The following is a 24,124-nucleotide window of genomic DNA, read 5'->3' on the forward strand; positions in this document are numbered from 1 at the left end:
ACTTCTCACATGTATTTAATATTTAGAAATGAAAACTTAGAGGCTAAGGATAATTTGGTTTGATCCATTTAGTTGTTGTTCAAGGACTTCTCCTCACATTTGTTTAATATTGTTCTAATATAGTTGAATTATTGGAATAGAATATCCCTGGGTGGCTTTATATTAATATATATTTCCATTGATTACCCAGAGGGATGGCCACATTTGGGAGCTGCTGTCAGCAATTCAAGATGATAAATCTCCATGGCTCAGATCTCACTGAAACTCTTAATCATGTTTCAGCTTCTATATAAAACTTTGTTATGAGTTTGAGAATTACAAGACCTCATGAATAATTCCTATCAATCTCCATGACACCAACCCTTGAACATTACAGTCTCTTCCTGCAGGTCCTCCAAAAAAAAGAAAGTGTGTTTCAAATTATCATCAAAATGAGGATCATCATGTACTTGATACCATTGCTTAGGTATCCCCCAATGACTAAGCTTACCTTGAGAGGGATCATAAGCAACATCATTATTGGTTCCATTAAGATTTCCAAATTCTTTTAGAAAAAGCCACAGGTATATGTAGCTTTTCTTCCTCCTCCATCTGGTGGGCATGGTTCATTTGGGGATTAGAAGTTCCCCCTCTTTACATGATTAATTATTTTTAGGTTTTCTTCTACAAAAGTAATCACTCAATGTTTCACTTAACAAAATTAGCTAAAATTGAGTTTACGTTTACAAAACTAACTAAAATAATAAATTTTCATCCTTTTGGACATTTTTACCCCTAAAATTGACCGCATTAATATGGGTTGAAAATGTTTGAAGGATATGAAAAATTAGTGACTCTTTTCTTTTGGACAAAATAGTAATTTTTCCTCTTCATGTGGTTAGTTTAGGGGGGGAAATTACTATTTTAGTTAGTTTTGAAATGCAAATTCAACTTTAACTAGTTTTGTTGAGTAAAGTATTGAGTGCAAATTCAGTTTTAACTAGTTTTGTTTACTTTTGTAAAAATACAGGAAAAATTCAACGGCTGGTTTGTCATATTAAAAATTTAAGAGCTACACAAGGAAAAAGGAAAAAGTGGGAGGGTAAAAGTGGTAAGAAAAGAGTGGTTATAATGAAGTTCTGTCACGAGCTTGGTTACATACATCAACGAGACAATAAGAAACCTTTTGGTTTCTCCTCCCTTTCTCTGTAAAACGCTTCTGCGCGTCTAGGGCGGTACTGCAATTCTATTTCGTTCCATTAGAGAATTTGTCAAGACCTTTCACAGGGAGATAACTCAGCGGCACAAATTAATCAATCTTCGAGATGGTAGAAGAGGAGAAGAAGAAGAAGAGGACGGTGGAGTCGTTAGGATGGCTCACGGAATCTTCCATAATGCCCAGGAAGCATAAGGCTATCGAAGGCGTAGGTGCTTCTTCCATCCTCGAACTGAAGGCGCACCTTTACAAGTCCCAAGAAGAGGCCAAGAAGGCCAAGGAATTAACGCCCGATTTAGAATTTCACCGAGCCAAGAAGAAGATCGCCGCCCATGATGTATTCGCACAGAAAAACTCCGGAGTAGAATCTCGAGCTACCAAGTACGTTATTTGTTTTATTTTGTGTTACTGTCATCGTTTTCTTTCTGTGGTAACCCATACTGAACAATTTTATTAAAATTTTAATCTATAACAATTCTATATGAGCTTCTAGGGCTTTCTTACTATGCTTTTTGAGTTTAAATGAAGAATGTTGATGTTCCATTAGTCGGGAATGATGTAGTTGTAGTTGTAGGAGTATGTATGCATTAATGTGGGAAGAGGATAATTCACTGAAATGAATTCCCCTCGTTTGGTTTAGTAGAGCAGGTTAGATAATCTTCTTTCCTTGTATTTGGTTAATCGTCTAAACAGTATTACTGCTAACCAGCTTGATCAACGGAAGATTAAGCTTCGTTTTCTTGTGTTCTAAGAAACACAGCTGAAACCCCAAATTCTCGAGATTCCTTGCATTGAATAAACTGGTTCCTCTACATAGGTAACCTTTGGGGATTAGTTTTGTTATACTGTCATAGAAGTTATGGAACATTTGCAAGTTTAATCAGGTAGATGCAAAATTGTAGGCTCCTAAATATTGGCTTTTAAACTAAAAAAATGTGATTCCAATTTGTCATATTTCTGTATTTGGAGTGCCCCAGATGGTGGTCAATCATCTGATTGCGGTCAACAACTTTTTTCGCCTGTACTTGTACCAATCAGGTCAAGGTGTTTTTGCATGCTCATTTTGTATCCCAGATATTTTGATGGGTCTAGGTGCAAGAAATAGGTGTAGCAGTCCTCATGACGCTGACTTCTTACCTTAGAGACACGGAGAAGTTACTGTCCAGTTTGGTTCTTCTCCTTGTACTAAGCAATTCAAAAGGCAGAAAAAGAAGCTGTTATTTTTATGGCTTCTCAGTCAGAACGGGTGGACTGAGAATATGGGATATTTTGTGATAGTATACAGATAATCCAATAATTTTGTTGAAAGCTAATTATGAGCAGGTTCATTAGATACATATTTTATATTCTTATAGGCAATTAGATTATGGTTCAGTCTCAGCAATTATAATGTTTAGCATTGGTGAAGGAACTAGAACAACTGAAAACAGAATATAGAAGGAAGAGGGGGGGGGGTGCTGTCATATGAATAATTCTGAACTGGAACTGAACCCCGGAAATACAAAATATCTTAAGTCCAAGAATCCCACTGAAGGGAGGACTGAAGAATCACAAGGACAGAGTCTGACTTCAGTTGCACGAGTTAAAACAGAATTTGAAGGAACTAATTGCAACACTGAATGAAAAAGAAACACTGCCAAGGCATTGGGACTTTGGCAGGGTTCACACAGGGAAGGAGCATTCTTAATCACCACAGAACCATGGGTAAGAGCCTAAGAGCCAAACTTTGTTCATCAATTTCCTGTTGGAGGCTGTAACATATACTGTTAAAACTTGTAAAGAAGACTGAAAAACACTCAAATGTTATAAATGAAAGGCTCAATCCATTCCTTAGTTAGTAAGATGACATAAACTGACTCTCTTGTCGGAGGGGGGGGTTGTGTAGGCTGGTCATGGATGTATTATTTCCCATGCTTGTTTCTGCTGTGTTATTTTCTGATGGTGCTTTGTTTTATTTGTGATGTCTGCTTATGTTTGATTGGAAAACCTACTCATTGGTTGCTTGCAGTAATTATTCCCATCTATTTTGCGGTAGATGCAAATTGGCTAGTTATCTGTTGTTAGGGTCCAATCATTTCATGTATGGATGCTATTGACAGATCTGGGGATACTCTCAGTGGCCTTAACTATTGTACTTGAGCCCCTCAAGCACTCATCCATAAAATAGACAAAATTAGAAGGACAAAAAATAACAGAAAAAATTAAGAGAAACAATAGTCATATCGTGCATTTTTATTGCAGTTGCTCTCCATCAGTTACCTATTCGTTAAAATGAATGTCAAAACTTCACTAGGGTGGGCAGTTGACTCCATTCATGGGGACCCAAGCCCAACCCATGAATTCCAAGGTTGGGTTTGGAATTTGGACAAACTTCCACATATAAGATTATAGAATGTATTATACCATAATAGTTGCGTATAACCTATGATTATCATGCTAACAAGTACAGTTCTGACATTAGTAAGCTATTGGAATATATCTTATACATACTATAATCTAAATATTCTTTTCTCTATGCCTACATTGAAACCAAATCAACCTTAAAACTATAAGCCTCTGAAACTGGGCCCTTTCTCAACCTGAGATAATCCAATCTCCCTCCACCCCACCACTTGCGTGCCTCCCTTTCATAGATTTTGTAGAACAACAACAAGAAACCTTTTCCCAACTAAATGGGGCCAGCTACATGGATCATTGCCTCTCAGTCAGCTCTATTTGAAGCCATACTAGCTACAAGGCCTAAGCTATGCATATCCTTTCTCACCGCTTCTCTTAATTTTATATTAATTATGCCCTTAATTCTTCTGATTCCTTCAGTCTAAATTAAATCACTTCTCTGTACTGGGGCATTTAAGGGCCTCCTTTGAACCTGGTTGTGCCACCTCAATCTACTTTCTCATAGCTCTAGTATGAATGTATGACCACTTCTTACTTGATCCGTCCTAGTTTTGCCACTCATCCATCTTAGCATCATCATTTCTTCTATATTGAGTTTACCTACATGATGTTTCTGCACAGCCCAACATTGTGCAACATACAATATAGTTGGACGTACGACGCTCTTATAGAATTTTCCTTTGACCTTTCAAGGAATACATCAATCACGCAAGACGCCAAACGCACCTCTCCACTTTCATCCACCATATTTGAATTCTTTTATAGATTTTTTCTTTAACATTATTCTCATGGAACTTTGTTTTAATTGTGGGGTGGATGACAGCGAGTGATTAGGGAGTACTTGTACACCTTACACCTTTTAGAGATTAAATTTTTAGTCTTTTAGACAACCAACTGAGTCATCTAGCATCAAGGCCAAATCAATCAAATTGATTTTTACAGTTCAACATAATAAAAAATAACAGAAAACCTTAAAGAAACTTAAAAAGCTTTAAAGTTTGTTTACATTCTCTGGGAAGATTGTGAACCAGTAAATATCTCCAAGATATTGCGGCATGATATCAAGTACTATATCTGTAACCAGTAACTGCAATAGAAGAGAGAGAAGAGAATAACTAAAGAAGAGAGTGTTTGCTGGAGCATGATCCAATTTGTCTATCATGTTCAGTGCTTGTTCCATATTTAACACCAAACAATTACACTTCTACAGTCCTACTAAGAGTGTGCACAGCATCTTCTTGAAAACGAGTTTCACTTAAACCCTATAATCAAGAATTTGATTTCCCGATTCTGCATCTTGAATTACACTGAACCATCTGGAGAGGGAGTTGGCGATCTGAAGGGAAGCGCCAAGACCAGCTGCGATCTGAAGAAGCGACTTGCCTTTGGGATCGGTAGCGGCTGTTGAGGCAGAGGTTGGTGGTCCTCCGCCTCTGCATCTCTCCTCCTCCTCTCTGCCGTGGTAGTGTTGGGTGATTCTGGAGGCGGAGAGACACAGGTTGTCTGTCAGTGTCTCTCCGCCTCCTTCCCCTCTCGCTCTCTGATTCTCCTTTCTTTCTCTCTGCTTCTTCTCCTCTCGATCTCATCTCCTCCCTGTTTCTCTGCTCTTGCTTCCATCTTCTCCCTACTTCTCATCTCCTTTCTACCCTCTCCTCTCAGTCCAGGGGGGAAAAAAAGAAAAACAAAACTAGAATGGCTGTTTCAGGGTTCCATCTATGGTCGTTGAGGGTTTCTGTTTTCAGTGGTCTCTCTAGTGTCGGGGGAAAGCCATGAGGGCCATTGTTGCTGATCTCTCCAATTCTATTTCGATCACAAATATGGTCTCATCTCCTTCCTCAGTCTCTCCTTCTCTCTTCCTCTCCCTCTCCCTTTTCTGTTTCTGGTTTCAGCTTCTTCATCAAGGTTTCTAGTCCTTAATGGCATCTCCGGCGTAGGGGGAAGCCATGAGGGCCATCATAGCTGTTTTCTCTGAATCGGGTTCATTCTCAGATCCAGGTGTTTCTTTCTCCCTCTGTTTCTCCTTCTCTTGCCCTCTCACCTTCCTGTTTCAAGGTTTCATTTCAGTTTGTTGAGGATTCCAGCCTTAGATGGCCTCTCTAGCTTTTTGGGGGAAAGCCATGAAGACATCATTGTTGAACTCTCCGAACCATTTCCAACTCTGATATGTTCTCTTCATTCTTCGTCTCAACCTTGTGTTGCTACCAACCCTTGCATTTGTGGAGATGTTGCGTAGGTCCCTGCACAGTGTTGCAAGAAAGGCTTCTCTTGGCTCCGACCGATCGTGTCTAGTGGGGTCTGCTGCCCTTTTGGTCCACTTGTTGTGGTTGTATTTTCTGGTCTAATTTTAGGGCTTTGGGCCACTTGTGACTAGCGTCTTCTATTGTTGTTCTTAGGTAGTTGCTAGGCTCGATGCCTCTTAGATTGCTTGTTAGTATGGCTTTGGGCCACTTGTGCTTGTGTAACTAGTTTGCTTTTATTGTTGCTCTTAGGTGTTGCTAGGCTAGATGCCTCTCAGGTTGCTTGTTAGTTGAGGCCCTTGTCTTGCTTTTGCCTGGGCTTTGTCCCTTGTGCCCTTATATTTTCTTTTATCCTCTTTAGTAATGATTATTTATTCATCCAAAAAAAAAGAGAGTGTTGCACTGTTCAAGATAAGTACTAACTATAAACTAATGAGGAAACATAGAAGAACTTGGAATTAGGAAACACAACCACATCATAAGGGCACTCTCCTATCGTGATTGATACCATTAACCCTACAACTAACTAATGGTGAGTAGGGAGAAGAGAAGCAGAATGCCTGAAAAATCAGAGACGCAGGGGACAGAAGAGTGTTCAAATGCACACACCAGCCACACATGATCTCTTAAACTCTATTCATGTGTCCTATCTTCGTCTAAGGGCCCCCATCATTTGTAAAGAAAATTTAGAGACTCCTAAGAATAAGACTAACTCTTGACCTCCATCATACATGGCTAATATCTAAAATAAATAAAGTAAATAATCAAAGACTCTATTTTCCTAGGTAACATATTTCCTGGTACATCTTGGTCTGAAAACCCATTTGGGATGGGTCAGTCCAAGGCAGTTTATCTGCATCACAGACCTATTTTTCAACAAACTATATTAGAAATAGTTTAATATTCTCATAGCTCCTACTGTATCTACCTTAACATGAGGGTGGGTGGGAGAGAATAGGACGGAACAGAAACCCTCCCATTCTCTTTGCCACCTACAACTTAGATTACCAATTTAACCATAGCTAATCCCCTTGACATAAAATTGGCTGGGATAATGTCAGGGGCTGCAGGATACAACGCTTTACACATTCTAAAATAGGAGGATAAAAAGGGAGAGTAGTAAAGTGTCAGGTGCATAATAGGTTGAGAGCTTTACATTACTTATTCTATGAAGAATGGAGTGCCTCAATTCCATATATTTAATGGGTTCTCACTGTTTTACTGGATTTCATGTGGTTTTGCACTCAATTGAGTTTTTTGTTTTCTCAGAGAGAAACATTGGCTCCTAGAATTTTGGATACATGGTTCAAGTATTTGGGACTTAAGCTTCTAAATAAAATTCCACTTTTCTACCTTCCAAAGCATTACCTAAAAAGGTAGATAAGTTACTCTATTACCATTTCTTAATAGGTAAGCTTCAAGTTGCAACTTGTGACCTCTTGATAGTGAGGTCTGTTGGTCTCCAACTGAGCCTTTCTCCTTGAGGTTTTAACCTTTTCCTCCTCCTCCTCCATTTTTTATTTATTTTATTTTATTGGGTTTTCTTCCATAGGTATCTCCTATTAAAGTGCAGTGTGAGGCAAAAGTTGGTACCTAATATTTATTATGAGCCCCCCAGAGAGAGAGAGGGGGGCACATAGTGTTAGAAAGATAAGCTGAAACAACCCTACTTTCTTGTCGTTCTGGTGCAAAATTTCAACCAATTAAGTTTTGTTCTGGAACCCAGAGTAAATTGTGCATGATGTCAAGATGTGTGAAAACAAACCTCTGCCCTGTGAAACTATATAAAATAATCACCTACTTTGTTCTATGGTTATTTTGTGTTATGAATTTTTCACCAGAAAGAAAATTTGTGATATAAATTTAAAAACATCAGCAAGATTGATATTAATACTTTTGCCATGGGTACAAAAAAGATAATACAAGACACAGGGGTGACTGTGCCTTCTACTATCCTTGGTACTGTTAACATCAATGGCAAATCCTTATTAGCCACAACAAACTGCTATTAATCTCAAGTGAAATAGAATGCTACCTGGTAGTGCGCCTTGTGTGGCTCCCAAGCCTAGATTCACAATGTGCCTTGAATGCACTGGGATTATCTGTTTTTGTATGGGAACAAGGCTTCTTTTTTTCCAGGTGCCCATGACCGTGTAGCCTTCTCTCTCCCTAGTCTTAAATAGTTTTTTGGTGCTAATTTGCTCTCTTTTGCTCTTGTTTATTACCTGTGATAGCTCTTCAAAATCTTAGTATCATGCTTAAATTTTCTTGATTGCTCATCTTATGTGTGTCTGTACAAAAATGCTAGGGATAAGCTTGCGCTGAAAGCAGTAAATGATGGATCCGTCAGCTATGCAGCATTAGAAAGGAAGGCCGAGTTATATGATAAACTTGCAAAAGGCCAACTTCCTGATGAAGAAGAGAAGGAAAAGTATTGTGTGGACTTTTTCAGTAAGACCCTTGAACAGGATAAGCAAAAGGAAGAGCAAGCCCCTGAAGCTCCCCCTGGATTTTCTGCACAAAATGAAGATGACATTGATGATCCTGTGATGTCAAACACGAGAACATTTGGGCCTGGACGAACAGCTGGCACATTTGATAATGCTGAACACAAGCGTTTTGTGAGGTACGGCCTGCTTTGTTTTCATAATGCTGTTTTGAGGTGCATGGATGAACTCTTCTATTTTTTATGGGTTCCTTGAACACTGCGTGATGTTTTGATGAACACCAATCATTCCTGAGTCCCAAAATCATATTTTCACCCATACCGCACTTAAAACCTGAACTTTTTTCGAGGGGGTAACTAGCTACACCTTTCTGCCATCGTCTTTAAGTAGTGCCAGGGCTTTCCTGCTGCATTTGGTTTTGATAGATTATTTGATTTTCTTTCAACGAAGAAAAAAAAATGTTTTCACTTTTCAGGCTAAATTACTGATTAATTTTTGTCTTTCCCACACACTTTTTGGTTTCTTCTTTTGGCCTCATGTCAAACATGATACTACTTTATGCTTTCTTGGTATTATCAGATGTTATAAACACAATCAGATTCCGTGTCACGTGCTATTAGACTGGATAACAATTAGATTCCACGTCATGTACTGTTCGACTGGATATGGATGTAGTTGTTGCTGTGCAATAATGGACCAGATAAATAGAATTGGGTGCTGTAAGAATGTCTCAAAACTGAGGAACACAAACCAAATCAAACAATAAAAACTTCATACTAAGTCCATACTTGGTCACCCATCTACTAAATTGTATTTACAGTAAGCATTCATATGAGAATAGGATGAATGATGAAACTGGAAAATACTGAAATACTGATGGACAAAATGAACTAATAAAATTCTGACATTTGGAAGAAAATTGATTTTGAGCTGAAAAAAATTATTTTCTCTGGTGTGGGAAAATAATTCAGTTTTGTTTAATGGTACAAACGTGTAGGATTGAAATTTCTATATCATGACCCTTTTCCTGGTGTTTTTCTTAGGGAGGTCCATGAAGAAGCTAATCAAGCGAGGGAAAAGACAGCTGTTCGCAAATTGCGAAGGCAAGAGCAACTTACAGCTTACAGGGAGAAATTAAGACGGGAGTATCTTCTAAAACAACTGGAGAAACTGAAAGCTGCACCAAAAGCAGACCAACCTGGTAAGGCAGAGTCATAATGCTCCATAACTAAAGGGAAAGATAAACCCAGTTCTACAAAGCAAGAAGTGAAAGAATGCATGCCTGAGCTCTTCAAAATAGTAGTAGCAGACCTCCGTCAACTCGAGTTTCATTTCTAAATTATGCAATTCGAGCAGGATGGAAGAACAGTGATGATTGTCATCATAATGTGGTTCTTGGCGCATGCCTCAGGCCTCACAAGACCCAAGAGTGACTGAGCGTGTACCTTTCTGAGGAAGTAGGGGCCCTGGAGTGGTCAAAGTAGTGGAGTAGACTTTGCTGTACAAAATCAACATGACTAACACCTATTAGCAAAACAAGAGGGTTTACGGTTTACTTATCTGGTTCGATACAGCCAAAACATATTGTTACCATCAATTTTTATCAGCTCAAGTTTTGATGCGTTCTATCATGTGTTTTAACACCCCCACCCCTCTTCCCCAAACACAAAAAAAAGGAGGGGAAAAAAATATCATGTGCACCCTTTGATGAAGGACATCTGTCATATCTTAATTTTACGGTTAGAATTTTCCTTTTTTGGGTGAAAGAATTTTTCCAACCCGTAACCATGGTTGGTCTTTAAACCTATTCTCTGTTTTCTCTTTTGACTTTGTTTCCTCCGCCTTGTCTCTCTTTGGCTTTGACAGCACTGGTTTCACCATTACTCTCTGTTATCTTCTGAGTCAGGAGGTTGGTGGTGTCTGTAGAGGATGTTTGTGAAGGGCTGTTACATGTATTATTTAGACAATTTTCAATAAGATGCATTGATAATTGTCTATTATCTACAGGAAGAAAAAAAAACTAGTACTTGTCAACTAAAACAGGCTTTTGATGTGTATGGATCATCTCCCTGATGAGAATGCTCTTCTGACGGCGTTACAGCCACATATGGGACCTACAAGCTAAAATGTGGACCTATTTTATGCGGGACCTACAAGTAAAAAATATTCCAATTTATAGTAAACATCTTTTGTTTATAGCACTGTGCCACTGTGCGTGTGTTGTGGTTGTAGGAATTTTTTTTCAATCGCCTTAATTATGTGGGCCCTACTGTCTTTTTTTTTATGGTTTAGAACCAGGATAGGTTTATAATGGGTTTTCTTAACACACGTGGGAAGTGGTTACCAACCCAAAAACAAAAAACAAGAAACTTGTGACGGGTGCATCTGAAATCGCTAGATTTACTCCAGATTGCATATTTGCGTGTGTGGACCTCTCTCATGGAGGCTGATGAACGCGGCTACGTGTTTACACGTTAACCTAAACTCACATGCCAAATTGCCACTTGGAGTACCGAAACCAAATCCACCCTGGAAAACTTAGCCAACAAGGAAAGGAGAAGTGTGGGAAAGTCTCATCACATGTCGACGCTCAGAAAATTGCAAATTACTACGATGACCTTCCTGTAAAGCCTTAATGCGAGCCTTCGGCTTTATTTCAGGGTGTTTTTCGTCTATCCGGAAAAGCCATAGGAGATACCACGAGCAAACAAATATCGGAGAGAAATATGACCGTTAGGTGCGCAGAAGCCGGGGAATATCCGGCCGTTTGATTTCTAATGAAATTAATGAATAGTGCAGTTAGCGAAAGTGGAGACCATCTAATTATTAAGTTTTCTCTCTCTTATTTTGAACTTTACAGCTACAACGAATCAGAATTTCTCAAAGTTGAAAAGCTTTCTTCTCTCCTCCATTTCCTTTCTTTCAGCATCTTCCACCACTATTTTCGACCGTTGTTCTCTTCTCTCTTTCTATCTTCATTTTGTTGCTTTCTCAACTTGAACTCGGCTCTGTTGAAGCATGTCAAGATAGCAGACTAACAGAGAGTAAGTAAGCAGTGAAGGATTCTTTCATGGCATCAGAAGGTGATGAAAGTCATCCTTACGCTTTCCATGTCTCTGGACCTCGAAAAATTTCTTCCCCCAACTGGAGAGAACTCATCAACTCTAGCTGGTATGAACCTTCTTATTTTACTTATGCAATGGGTTGTTAGTTCTGAGTAATCGTTGCAAACCCTCAAGGATGAACTGTAACTGGGTTCTCTACTATAATTAGGGTTCTTTTCTTCTCTCTTTTTGTGTGGATCAGAAGTGTATAAAAATGAGATGAAGAAACCCATACACATTATATTTGAAAATCCCTTTCCTACTTTGTTTTTAGATTTGAATTGGAGACTAGATAGATTTATTAAGGTCAGATTGGTTCCTTTAAACTTCTGTGGTTTTTCTCGTTCTTGTTTCGGGCCATTATAAAAAAAATCTGGGAAATCAAAATATGCATCTGACCCAAATGCTAGAAAATTGATCTTGTGGCCTCTCCAGTGTTTCTGAGTAAATAGAAGCTCTTACAAGGGGCTTTGATTCTTATAATTGTTGTTTTTTAGTTGTGCTAATTGATGAAACCAGTGCTTTAGAGTCCTAAATGTACTTGGTGAAAACTCACTCAGACTATAGATTCTTTCCAAATTATCAATTTTTATTTTTTTTTTTACATTTGAACATAATTTAAACCAACATTTTCTGAACTTTTACCAGTGATTTAGGTTTAGTTATTTTTATGGGGTTGCTCCACTCTTTGCTAGCATTTTCAACCGCCCACTGCTTGCTTTTGCAGGAAAGATGCCAACTATAGAAGAACAGTCATAGCCTGCTTCATACAGGCAGTGTACTTGCTTGAACTTGACAGACAAGAGAACAGAACAGAAGCAACAGCTCTTGCTCCAAAATGGTGGAAGCCCTTCAAATACAAGTTGACCCAAGTATTAGTGGATGAAAGGGATGGCTCCATTTTTGGGGCAATACTGGAATGGGATCGATCAGCGGCTCTAGCTGACTTCATTGTCATAAGACCCAGTGGTGCTCCAAGGGCTGTTCTAGCACTCAGAGGAACAGTACTGAAGAGCCCAACAATTAGAAGGGACATAGAAGATGATCTCCGGTTTCTAGCATGGGAAAGCCTGAAAGGGTCTGTTAGATTTAATGTAGCTTTGGAAGCACTAAAAACAACAGTGGAGAAACATGGGAGTTCTAATATATGCATTGCTGGGCATTCCTTAGGAGCAGGTTTTGCTCTTCAAGTGGGCAAAGCATTAGCAAAGCAAGGAGTTTTTGTGGAGACTCATCTGTTCAATCCACCATCTGTGTCACTAGCCATGAGTTTGAGAAGCATTGGAGAGAAAGCTGAGCATGTCTGGAGAAGATTAAAATCAATGCTTCCTTCAAATGCTGAGATCAAAACTAGTGAAGAAGTGGAGGCACAGAAGCCTACTAATGCTACTTTAGGAAGAGGAGGGAGTGGAGAAATGAAGAAATGGATCCCACATTTGTATGTGAACAACAGTGACTATGTCTGTTGCTATTATACTGATCCGGCTGGGACAATGGCTGCAGCAACTCAGGCAGCAGGCAATGGTGAGGCATCTGGTAAAGAGAACAACGATCCTGGTGATGGGAATGTAGCAGCTAAGCTATTTGTGATGTCCAAAGGTAAACAGAAGTTTCTTGAGGCACACGGGTTGGAGCAGTGGTGGTCAGATGACTTGGAACTCCAACTGGCTCTCCATAACAGCAAGCTTATAACCAAGCAATTGAAATCCTTATATACTCTTCCCCCTCCCACCACTTCTGCCATTGCCACCCAAAACAAACCTAGATAAGGTTACTAAAAGGGGAAAGGGAGAAAGTTGCTCCAGATTTGTATTTTCACAGCAATCGTATTACATTTTCTATCGAGATTTTCTTGTTGACACAGTCAGTGTCAAAAATAACTGGTAATCTCAGTTTTATTTTCTTCAGTGAGGGTGATAATGTAATTTAATCTTTGCAATTGAAAAATATGAATGATTGTTTCCCCTATATAGAATTATATCAAATTAACATACAGATTGATGGGTCCTGACTTCTCCCACACCATGTTTACCCCCAGAAAAAGGACTTCAAATGCTTTATCATAGATGAATGAAGGAAAATAAAAACGCAAAGCAAATGATATAGAATAATCCGCTTCTAACGACATTTGACTTGCAAAGGATTATCTTGGTTTTTTAGGGACCAAAATATTCTTAAATTATAACTGAAATTTCCTTTAGCTATTTACAAATGGTAACCAATGTATTAGTGTTATGACTTAAATGCCCTTTAGAAATTCACAATAGATAACCAATAATATATATCACACAAGAATATACTTAACAGCAGTTAATGAAAGAAATGGTTCAACTTCATTCTGCAACTTACGCTCATGGGTAAAAATAGTATATACACAAAATTCAAAAGAATCGACTCTGCTGGGGATCGAACCCAGAATCTCTGGTTCCGTAGACCAGCGCCTTATCCATTGGGCCACAGAGTCATAGTTGAAACTTGAACGTAGACTACACTTAAAATATCTGAATTCTGATAATAAGTTAATAACAAGCTTTTCACTCTTCCGTACAACCATATTCGACTTTCATTTGCAGAAAATATTATTTAAAAAAAGAAAAGGAAAAAACAACAGTAACAACTGCCCCACATAAAACCCACCCCGGTGACTCTAGGGCTAGGCAACATGTGACTCATCAGTTTTTACTCGCCATGCGAGCGGCGAGTGGCCTTTTCGTCTTCGACCGCCACCGACTCCAACTTCTCATTCGAAACCTCCTTCGCCTCAGCAGCCACGCCGTCATCCTTGACGGAGAAAGACAAGGAATCTCGCCGGATGAGAAACTTACCGGTGGGTGGGACCCACAGATTGAGCAACCCCTGAGGCCTTCCAGAAGACCTCCAAACCTGAATCGTCATGCACTGAATCGGATTATCCGCCGGCTCGGACGAGTCTCCACCCTTCAGCACATCGCACAAAAGCACCCTAGCACTTCCTACCGGTTTCTCCCGTATATGACCATGCGCGTATATATCAACGTTCAGAGCTGTCTTCACATCGTTCTCCAAGCTCTTGTGAAACTTGACCTTCAACACCTCGTTCCATGCCGGATTCACTCCTCCTTGTTCGTCCACGTGTGTCCTCGCTTCCATGTCACGTTCCACGTAGACAACCGCGTAGGCTCTCATCTTCGTTACATGCTTCACGTTCTTCAGATCTTGGGCTGAGATGATCAGCACCTCTATCTCTCTCACCTGCTTCTCCTTCTCCTTTGGCATCCTTGAGGAACAGTTCCTCTTCTTGTGTCGCTCCGTTCACTTCTTTGCTATAACCGTTTGGACTCCTCACGCTGACGCCAAAGTAGACATTTATCTAGAGAAGGCACGGCCGCACGGGAGGTCACAGTGGCATAATTACGATGTTGTCCTCTTTAATGGCCGTTGTGTGATCTTTCGATGTTTCAGAGGCCTCAGAGGGGTAGTATGGTAAACAATGAGGACAGACACAAACATGCTGAGCTGGTTTTTGATGTGTGAAGAAACGAAAGGTTTGCTTGCTTACCTGTCAACCAACGGTGGAGCCGTTTCATCTTGGGATTTTGCTAGGCAAGTGGTGCTCACATGATGATGGCTATAGTGCCAGCGTTTAATTCACATTACATTTATTCTATTAAAATGCATTTATCACATGAGTGTGGGCCTATATTTTGTCAAGTTTACCCATATCAAACCGTATAGCCCCATATTTATGTGAATACGAACTTCTAACTTTATGGGCGACGGGGGGGGGGGGGCCGCCAAGTTCTCAAAACTGGTAAGGTTTGTTTCAAAGGAAAATCAATTTATTTTCACATAGTATTTTGGACAAATTTAATAAAATCTATATGGTATTTCCCCCACTCCTCACATGCACCCCTTTACATCCAAGCCCCAGGGGGCGATTTTGGAGATATCTCATCATATATCGCAATATATCTATATTTTTAGACGATTTCTCTTGCGATTCTATATAAAAAAATCTTTAGAATCAATAGACAATCTTACCAATTCTATCCCAATGATTCAAGACTCAAAAGGGGCTATGATTGAAGGATAATCTCATAGATAATTTAAAATAGTTCAAATTATAAAGCTTGTTTATATTAAAAAATATCCCTATAATTAATAGTGTTTTATAGGTTTTTAGTTACAAATTAGACAAATATATACAATAAAAAAAAATGAATTTTTGGTGAATATATTCAAATTTATCACTTAATATAGTTAAATTATTGTTTATATTAAAAAATATCCCTATAATTAATAGTGTTTTATAGGTTTTTAGTTACAAATTAGACAAATATATCCAATAAAAAATCAATTTTGGGGTCTATGTTATTTTTAAACATAAAGTGGTGTGTAATGCTTTAAGGCCTCCATTTTGAAGTATCAGTGCAATTTGCTCTTTAAATTATGAATGAATTTTGTAAGGGCCTGTTTGATTACATGAGTTTGGAGATTTCAAATATCTAGAGATTTCAAATCTATGGAACCATAATTTATAAAATTAAATGTTTGGTTGTGAAATGAAATCTGTGGATTCAACCTAAAAAACTATTTGATCAAGCGTGATTTTTGTGAAGGTGCAAATGTATAGCTTTTTTGAAATCTTTGGATTTTACCCCTTACCCATAAATCTACAGATTCACGTTTTTAAAGTCAAAAGGTGAATCTTTAGATTTCATGAATCTAGAGATTTTTACAACCAAACGGGTATAATTCTCATATTCATGAATCCAGAGATTTGAAATCTCTAGATTAAAGAAACCAAACAAGCCCTAATAGAATATTCAAAGTGAATGGATAATCATTTTAATTTATGTCCAAATGATGTAAGCCTCATAAGGTAACATGTTAAATGTGGTTAGGTAGAATTTAAATGGAAGAATTTATAGGAAATATCCAAATTTACCACATATTTGTATCAAATTAGAATAGGCATCAAAATTATTGACAAAAAATACCCCCGAAACAAGGGGTGAAAATTTTCAAATTGGGGGGCGAAATCTCGGCGATATTTCGCCCTTTCGCCTGGTTCGCTGGTTAGCGAACCCGGCAAATCGGATGAAATGTTGTTCCTTGGCTGCATCTAACTTGGTGGTGCATAGCATTGAATGTACCGAGATTTCGCCCTTACGCCCGGTTCGCTGATTAGTTAGCCGAACTCGGCAAATCAGGCAAAATATCGTTCATTGGCTGCATCTGACTTGGTGGTGCATAGCATTGAATGTATGCCATGTGCACTCCTTTCAATCTCAACTTCCAAAATGGTTTGGTTAAGAAAAATCGGTTTACTTCACTTAAATTATTAGTACTTAAAGTTTGTATTAGTTGCACATATTAGCGCCTTTTTTATTCCCGCCAAAACCCTGAGATCAATTGAAAATAACTGTCACCCTAGAACTGAACCCTCCATCGGCTCGTCATCTTTCCTCTCTCAGTTTGATTTTTCTTTTTCTCTCCCTCTCTCACGGTGAAGCAGTAGCCGAGGAAAAATTGACATCAGCAAATAATCCATGGCAACTCACAAGCGAACTTTCATGGATTTCTTGGAGAAAGATGTAAGCAGCGTTAATCTCTCTGGTGTATAACTCATTTAGTTTTGACGTCCGATCGGGTCTCGTATTTAGATTATTTTGATGTTGTTGAATTTTGAGGGTTTCGCGCGTTGGTTTTGATTATTAAGATCATAGGGGAAATCGGTATATTCTTCGGTGAATTATTTGTTTTCTTTTTTCCGATCGAGCGTAATTTTGTTGATCTTTGGTGTTCTCGTATCTAGGGGTAGGGTTTCGGAGAAATCATTCCGTTCGTCATTATTGTGAATGTCGTACATTCGCTTCGAGAAACCACCCCGCTTATTGTGATTCCGTGTCAATCCTCTTCTTGTCCGTGAGATTCTAGCATCTAGTTTGTTATCTTTGGTATTCGTTTGATTTGCATGTCTTGAGATTCATAAATTAGATTTTATTTAGATGTTTGGTTGTTTTGTGCATCCTGTATAAGGATTGAGAATTGGTACTCTAGAAATACTTTTGTTCTGTTTCAGTTGATCATTCTTGTTCAGCATTGCAATGGGGATCAATCTTGTTCAGTATGCATTTGGTGGCTATATTTCTTAGACAGAAAAATAAGTGTTCTTAATTGATTATGCCAACTCTTTGTCAATGATTACATTTGTATACTTTTGGTTGTTTTTAGTTTTTACTTCTATCTTTTTTTTTTTTGGGGGGGGGAGAGGGAATTTAGATACAGGATATTGACATTATCTCAAGGATTAAAGCAATTTTTTCGTATTTAATTGTTTAAACTTTTTTCCCAATCATTATGACTTTCAAAACTCTATTGTTTATCTATTAATGGTTTTGAAATCGTTTCAAATGTATAAGAACAGGTTGGGAACGGTATATACATGCAAGCCATAAGGGACATGATTGACTGTAAACGCCGCCGTCTCATCGTCGACATGTTCGACATCCACAAATTCAACACTGAATTGGCTCGCAGGTATGTGATCACTTCTTTCCCTGTCTTCTGCTGTCTGTTCCTATTCTTTGTAATTCTTAAATTACTACAAAAATTGTTTTCTCTACTCTCAGACTGCTTCAGAAAAGTAGCGAATACATGCAGCCATTCTCTGATGCGCTGACAGAGGTAACCCACAACATAGATTCAAGATATCTAAAAGAAGGGGAGCATGTCCTTGTCGGCTTCAAGGGTCCCTTTGTATCCTGCAGGGTCACTCCCAGCGAAATCCTCTCCAACTTCATTGGTTCTATGATCTGCGTTGAAGGGATTGTTACCAAATGTACTCTCTCTCTCTCTCTCTCTCTCTCTCTCTCTACTAGGCTTAGTGGCTTAGGCTTGAAAAGTTCAAAAGTACACTGACAGTGCATTTCAGCTAAATCTTCATGGGGAATGGGGCAATAAAAAAGGGGGTTTTCTCTTTGTTATGTTACTAAATCAACTAGTTTATCTGTATCTCTAGAACCAACATCTCTCATATGGTTTGTTCCAGCCACTTTCAGTTTATATAACACCGTTGGTGCAAATGGAATAACAGTGTTGGGATTTCCCCCCAAGTTGTTCGTTGATCAACATACCTTTCAAATACTTTCTGGTTGAGCATTAGGTGGATCAAGTATACAGAATTAAGTGTGGTATAAGGCTACACCAATTCCAACAAGAAACCCTGGAAAAGGTATTAGGAGGAAGAAACAAACTGTCATTGTTTTGGATTTTGTAATTCCATAAACTTGGGGACCTTGCCACCAAGGGTAAGTTAATTTTTTTTCTTTCTGATGTTTATCAAATAAAATAAGTGTTGGGAATAAATGAAGATTAAACAGTAAACCAAAGTGGTTCAAGGGGGGAGGGATTTGCAGAAATGAGCTGTTACTGATTTTTAACCGGGCAATTCACCTCACTTCCAATTCCAAGTCCTCAACTTGAGCATTAGGACTTCCAGGTGTGCCTATGACTTTAATCTGTTGAATTCTAGTTAATTATTATCTAGAAGGGTGGGTTTAGGCATGTGAAACTAGAAGCATACTATGAGCATTATGTCCAAGAGAGCAAACAATTCAAACTTCCCTCTCCTCTGCTCTCAGTGAAGAAAAATAAATAAATGTATGCATTTCAAAAACTTAAAAAATTTAGCGAGGCTTGGGATTGGATACATAATTTATTATGCTTACTTTTCAGTTGTGGACGTTTTTCTCATATGCTTTTCCAAAGCATGAGTTATTAAAGTCAACAAATATGTGACCTGTCTGCTGCATTGCTTATAAATGCCTTTTTCAACTAAGGGCATTGTTTTTTGTTGTATATGGTGGGAATCTTGTACTGTGATGTCATATTAGATTGAGTTTTAGCACGACTCATTTATGTAAAATGTTTTAGATATGTGCCTAAACTCTCATCTATTTTTTCAATGGAAGGTTCTCTTGTAAGGCCAAAAGTTGTCAAAAGTGCTCATTACTGCCCCACAACTAATGCCTCTATGTCCCGTGAAAATCAAGACATTACATCAAATACTGGCTTACCAACAGGATCTGTGTATCCTACAAGGTTAATCTCAATTTTCATTCTGAAATTTTCTTTTTCTGCCATTCTGTCTTTATAAGAGTGGTATGTGAATAATAAGCTTTTTTTCAGGATGAAAATGGTAGCGTGTTGGTGACTGAATATGGGTTGTGTAAGTACAAAGATCATCAGACACTAACCATGCAGGAAATGCCAGAGATTTCTGCCCCTGGTCAGCTTCCATGAACAGTGGATGTAATACTAGAGGATGACTTGGTGGATTCGTGCAAGCCCGGTGATCGTGTGGCAATTGTAGGGATATATAAAGCTGTGCCTGGGAGAAGAAAGGGCATTATTGTAAATGGAGTATTCAGGTTCTCGTATTTTATCAGATTCTTTAATTTCTTTTGTTTATCTTCATGGTAGATCTATAATAATTTCTGATATAGATGCCTGAACTACTGAGCTTTTTCTGTAGGAATGTCCTCATTGCTAACAATGTATCTTTGCTCAACAAAGAGGCAAATGCTCCAATTTATACAACTGATGATCTTAAAAAGATAAAAGAGATAGCTGAGAGACCCGATACATTTGATTTGCTGGGTAATTCACTTGCACCATCTATTTATGGACATTCATGGATTAAGAAAGCTGTGATTTTGTTGATGCTTGGGGGAATGGAAAAGAACCTGAAAAATGGAACCCACTTAAGAGGGTGAGTAATACTTTTGTCTTGGAATGATTTGTTATGTATAAGAGAAGTTCCAGTGGTTCTTACTATCATCTTTTGCTTTGCTCACATTTAGTGACATAAACATGATGATGGTTGGTGATCCTTCTGTTGCCAAGTCTCAACTCTTAAGAGCTATCATGGATATTGCTCCTTTGGCAATATCAACAACTGGTCGGGGTTCATCTGGTGTTGGTTTGACTGCTGCTGTTACCTCTGACCAAGAAACTGGTAATAAATCTCATTTGATTCTTATATGTTGCCATAATCTGGTGATCCACTTGGGATAACACCAAATGGACTTGTATAATCAGGAGAGAGAAAGCTAGAAGCTGGTGCAATGGTTCTTGCTGATCGAGGTGTTGTTTGTATTGATGAGTTTGACAAAATTAATGATCAAGATCGTGTTGCCATACATGAAGTAATGGAGCAGCAGACTGTAACTATTGCAAAAGCTGGTATTCATGCTTCACTAAACGCTCGATGCAGTGTGGTTGCAGCTGCAAATCCTATATATGGGACAGTAAGCTATATTGGTTTTCGGTTTTAGTTTACATTGACTATATCATTTGTCTAACAATTCATGATCACCTAAAAATCTATGATGTTGCTTCTAATGATAAGACTGATTATGTGCTTGATGTCGAATGAATCTACAGTATGACCATTCACTCACCCCAACAAAGAATATCGGACTTCCAGACTCTTTGCTTTCCCGTTTTGATCTGGTCTTTATTGTGTTGGATCAAATGGATCCTGATATTGACAGTCAGATCTCAGAGCATGTTCTCCGCATGCATACTTATCAACCTGCAGTTGTTGGAGGTAAGTGACACACACGCTCAAAGATAACTCGTGTTTTGTTTTCTTTGTCTATGTGAAACTGTTGAGTTGAATTAACATAAATTTCATGGGCTGGATAGCACCTGATAGGACTTCCATAGACAGAGAAGATGATGCTGATGCTAACTCCTCTGTCTTTGTCAAGTATAACTGCATGCTACATGGAAGAAAAAGGAAAAGGGCAGACAGTTTTACAATCAAGTTTCTTAAGAAGTATATCCACTATGCGAAGCATAGGATTCAGCCAGACCTGACAGATGAGGTTGGTTCCATTTGCTTTGTTTGTCATCACTCATCATCTTCCCTAATAATAAACCACCATAACCTTTCCTCTATGGAGAGCTAATTTGCATGTAGTCTGCCGACTCTACAATATCATTTTTCAGCTTGCCATGGAACTGTCTTATGAAGTTTACAGCTTATACTAGCACAAAACCAATATGTGTTAACTACAGTTTTGTGTCATGTTTGATAGCGAATTCTTTTGTAAACACACAACTTTCAACTGCAGGCATCTGAAACCATTGCAGCTGCATATGCGGAGCTTAGGGATGCCAGCTCAAATGGGATGGTTGGTATCAGCAATTTTCAAGCAAACATTTCAAGTTGAAGTTGCTAGGATGAGCTTAATTCTTGCCCCCCCCCCCCCCTCCTTTTGTTTCTTGTTCTTTTTGGGATCATCTGAGTTTTTTTTATTGGTTCTCTCTCCTGTAGACATCTAGAGGGGGATCGGGAGGAACACTTCCAATCACTGCAAGAACACTGGAGACCATAATTCGTCTCTCAACTGCCCATGCCAAACTAAAGTTGAGTAAAAACGTATGTCAATTCTGGAACTTTTTCAATCTATAACTTAACCTAAGATGTGAAAAGCTTGGAATTGAGGTGCAATAAGATGGCAATGTTTCTTTTTGAATGTTGCATTTATCATACTTGTCACAACTTTGACAATATTTGTATTGTTCATTTCATGCTTTCTGTTCACTGGTTCCGAATGCTAAATTGTCTGGTCAGGTTACAAAAACTGATGTTGAGGCTGCACTTAAAGTTCTAAACTTTGCCATCTACCACAAAGAATTGACAGAGATGGAGGATCGGGAGCAGGAAAGGGCAAGGGAGTTGGAGAGGAAGCAAAGAGCTGACCATGCTGGCAGTGGAACTATTACAGGTCTTTGGGCAAGAAAAAAAAGGAACTACTACAGCTCAAGGGTTAGTATTTTTAGCATGATGTCTCAGTAGAAGTTCACACTATGCTTTGCATGACAAGTTTTTTCCAGCTATGATGGTGTAGTATCTTTTAGATCAAAATGCAAACCTAGTGTTCACTTCGCTAAAACCCTTCTGCGTTGGCTGGCCTTTGTGATCTAAATTGAGTAACATGTCAACCTCACTTATTTTCAACTTCCAAAACCATGGAATATGTGTAGTTTGGAGTCATGGGCCAAAATATAATCTTTAAAATTTTCTGTTCATTATTGTGCCGATTAGTTGGCATTGTGGAAGTCTTTTGTAACACTAATAGACTGCATATGATTTTAATCTTGCAATTCTTTGCATACTGTAGATTATGGTGTTCTGTTTGTTTCTTTACTGGTTAAAAGATTTGCGTAATGGATTTCAGGGAGTATGAAGAGACAGTGAAGGTGCAAAAATCACTCTCATAATAATTAAAACATCTCTTTGCCCCTTCGTGAAGAGCTTAAATGGTTTGTTGGATGGTTGACCGGGGTGCATGGTGGAATGGTGGAAACCAAGACTGGTAAGCTGGATGCTATAGCAATGTGGTAATTAATGTCTCTCAACATGATGTCATGGGTAGAACAGGCACTTTATTTGTGCTGCCTTTTTACTGCCAACTCAGGAGAAAGTCTGGTGCCCATGTAAATGTAATAGGAATCCGGATCGGCGACCACCACAAAAACGGGGGGGTGGCAGGGGTGGTGATGGGAGTTTTTTTTTTTTTTCAGAGGTGGGCCAGCGTTTTTGTGGTGGAAAAATTGTCGGGGCCCGTCGGGGGTGATGATCCGAATTCATGTAATAGTAGTCTCATTAGATTGTGAACTTTTGAAAAAAAATTTCAAGAGATTCCAATGATAGTTTGCATTTTGTCTCGTCATCCATTCCGCCACCAACCCCAGTTATGTTGTATTTTGAGGTTGACACATCGTTTGGTTTAGTGTTCTGTGGATTAAGAAAGGATGGTTCACTGCTTAAACTAGTAAATTTGCTTTGACAAGTACAAGAAAGATTTGGCTGGAGTAAAGGTTGAAAGATAGGAAACCCCAGATTTGTACGTGTTTTTTTTCCTCCTAGCAAGATTTAAGGGTGAAAAAGAAAGTTTGATTGTTGATGCAAACTGCAAACTAGGTGTACAATGGTTTCTTCTAAATCATGCTTTTGGCTGACCAAACCTATCCTTTTGGGTGAAGGAGAAAGCTCTTCAGGTAGGGTTATTCACCTTTTTACAACACTCAGAACTTGAATTACTGCTTAGGTAGAGTTTTACTGAACCACATTAAATTCTTCGTACATGTTTAAGTCATATTATTCTTTTTGGTTGTGCATTCATGTCCTCAACATATAAATGGTAGAAATCGAGATCTGATTTTGTTGCATCATTTTTATTTAGTGCGAGGCTTTGGTGTGGCCACTTAAATCACCGATCTACTTATTGGGGGGAGGGGGAATTGAGGTAGCAGCTCTCTTCGCTACAAACACTCACTCTCATTTTGGTCTAGTCTCCCTCTTCCACAAAGCTAAAGCTCTCATTTTCGTAACATGCTTCATGTTTTCAGGTCTTGGGCTAAGATAATTAACACCTCTATCTCTCTCTCAGTTGTTTTTCCTCCTCCTTTGGCATCCTTAAGAGTTATCTTCTTCTATAAATACATTATCTTCTTTACTTCTTTTCTGTAACCGTTTGGACTCCTCCCACTGATACTAGAGACAAAAAATTGTACGGAAATTTTTTAAGATGGTCAGGTTCTAATGTTTTTTTATTACTATAATAAGATATTTCTAAAAAAAGTTATACTCAAATGGATTTTTTTTTAATAATTACGGCATTCCTTATCACCAAAAAATAAAATAAAATTATGGCATTCCAAATTTTGTAGTAATTTTTTTCCAAT

The 24,124-nt window shown here is 38.5% G+C and overlaps 4 protein-coding genes and 1 non-coding gene across 5 annotated transcripts; 3 read left to right on the top strand and 2 right to left on the bottom strand.

The window, feature by feature from the left end:
- The first annotated feature begins 1,154 nt into the window (after positions 1-1,154).
- LOC149026034 (uncharacterized protein At4g18257-like) lies at positions 1,155-10,377 on the top strand. Its single transcript, XM_089146258.1, has 3 exons — positions 1,155-1,576; positions 8,138-8,455; positions 9,320-10,377. Exons 1-3 carry the CDS (start codon positions 1,305-1,307, stop codon positions 9,492-9,494), a joined length of 765 nt encoding a protein of 254 aa, XP_089002384.1. The 5' UTR covers positions 1,155-1,304; the 3' UTR covers positions 9,495-10,377.
- A 668-nt stretch (positions 10,378-11,045) lies between these two features.
- Positions 11,046-13,408, top strand: LOC149026035 (alpha/beta-Hydrolases superfamily protein). Its single transcript, XM_089146259.1, has 2 exons — positions 11,046-11,447; positions 12,108-13,408. The coding sequence occupies exons 1-2, from the start codon at positions 11,347-11,349 to the stop codon at positions 13,147-13,149; spliced, it is 1,143 nt and encodes a 380-aa protein (XP_089002385.1). The 5' UTR covers positions 11,046-11,346; the 3' UTR covers positions 13,150-13,408.
- Positions 13,409-13,771: 363 nt separating this feature from the next.
- Positions 13,772-13,844, bottom strand: TRNAR-ACG (transfer RNA arginine (anticodon ACG)). The gene has a single exon. It is a non-coding gene; the product is annotated as a tRNA-Arg (tRNA).
- Positions 13,845-14,059: 215 nt separating this feature from the next.
- LOC149026037 (protein SRC2-like) lies at positions 14,060-14,635 on the bottom strand. The gene has a single exon (XM_089143614.1). The coding sequence runs from the start codon at positions 14,633-14,635 to the stop codon at positions 14,060-14,062; it is 576 nt and encodes a 191-aa protein (XP_088999740.1).
- Positions 14,636-16,911: 2,276 nt separating this feature from the next.
- On the top strand, positions 16,912-22,604 carry LOC149026038 (DNA replication licensing factor MCM3 homolog 3-like). The gene is made up of 14 exons (XM_089143615.1): positions 16,912-16,956; positions 17,790-17,902; positions 17,995-18,049; positions 19,553-19,652; positions 19,737-19,794; positions 19,899-20,135; positions 20,227-20,381; positions 20,465-20,673; positions 20,810-20,975; positions 21,074-21,255; positions 21,505-21,564; positions 21,708-21,812; positions 22,008-22,161; positions 22,558-22,604. The coding sequence occupies exons 1-14, from the start codon at positions 16,912-16,914 to the stop codon at positions 22,602-22,604; spliced, it is 1,686 nt and encodes a 561-aa protein (XP_088999741.1).
- The last annotated feature ends 1,520 nt before the right edge of the window (positions 22,605-24,124 follow it).

The sequence above is a fragment of the Hakea prostrata genome, chromosome 2 (genome assembly GCF_041222555.1).
Source record: "Hakea prostrata isolate BN-2017 chromosome 2, UWA_Hpros_2, whole genome shotgun sequence".
NCBI classification, from domain to species: Eukaryota; Viridiplantae; Streptophyta; class Magnoliopsida; order Proteales; family Proteaceae; genus Hakea; species Hakea prostrata.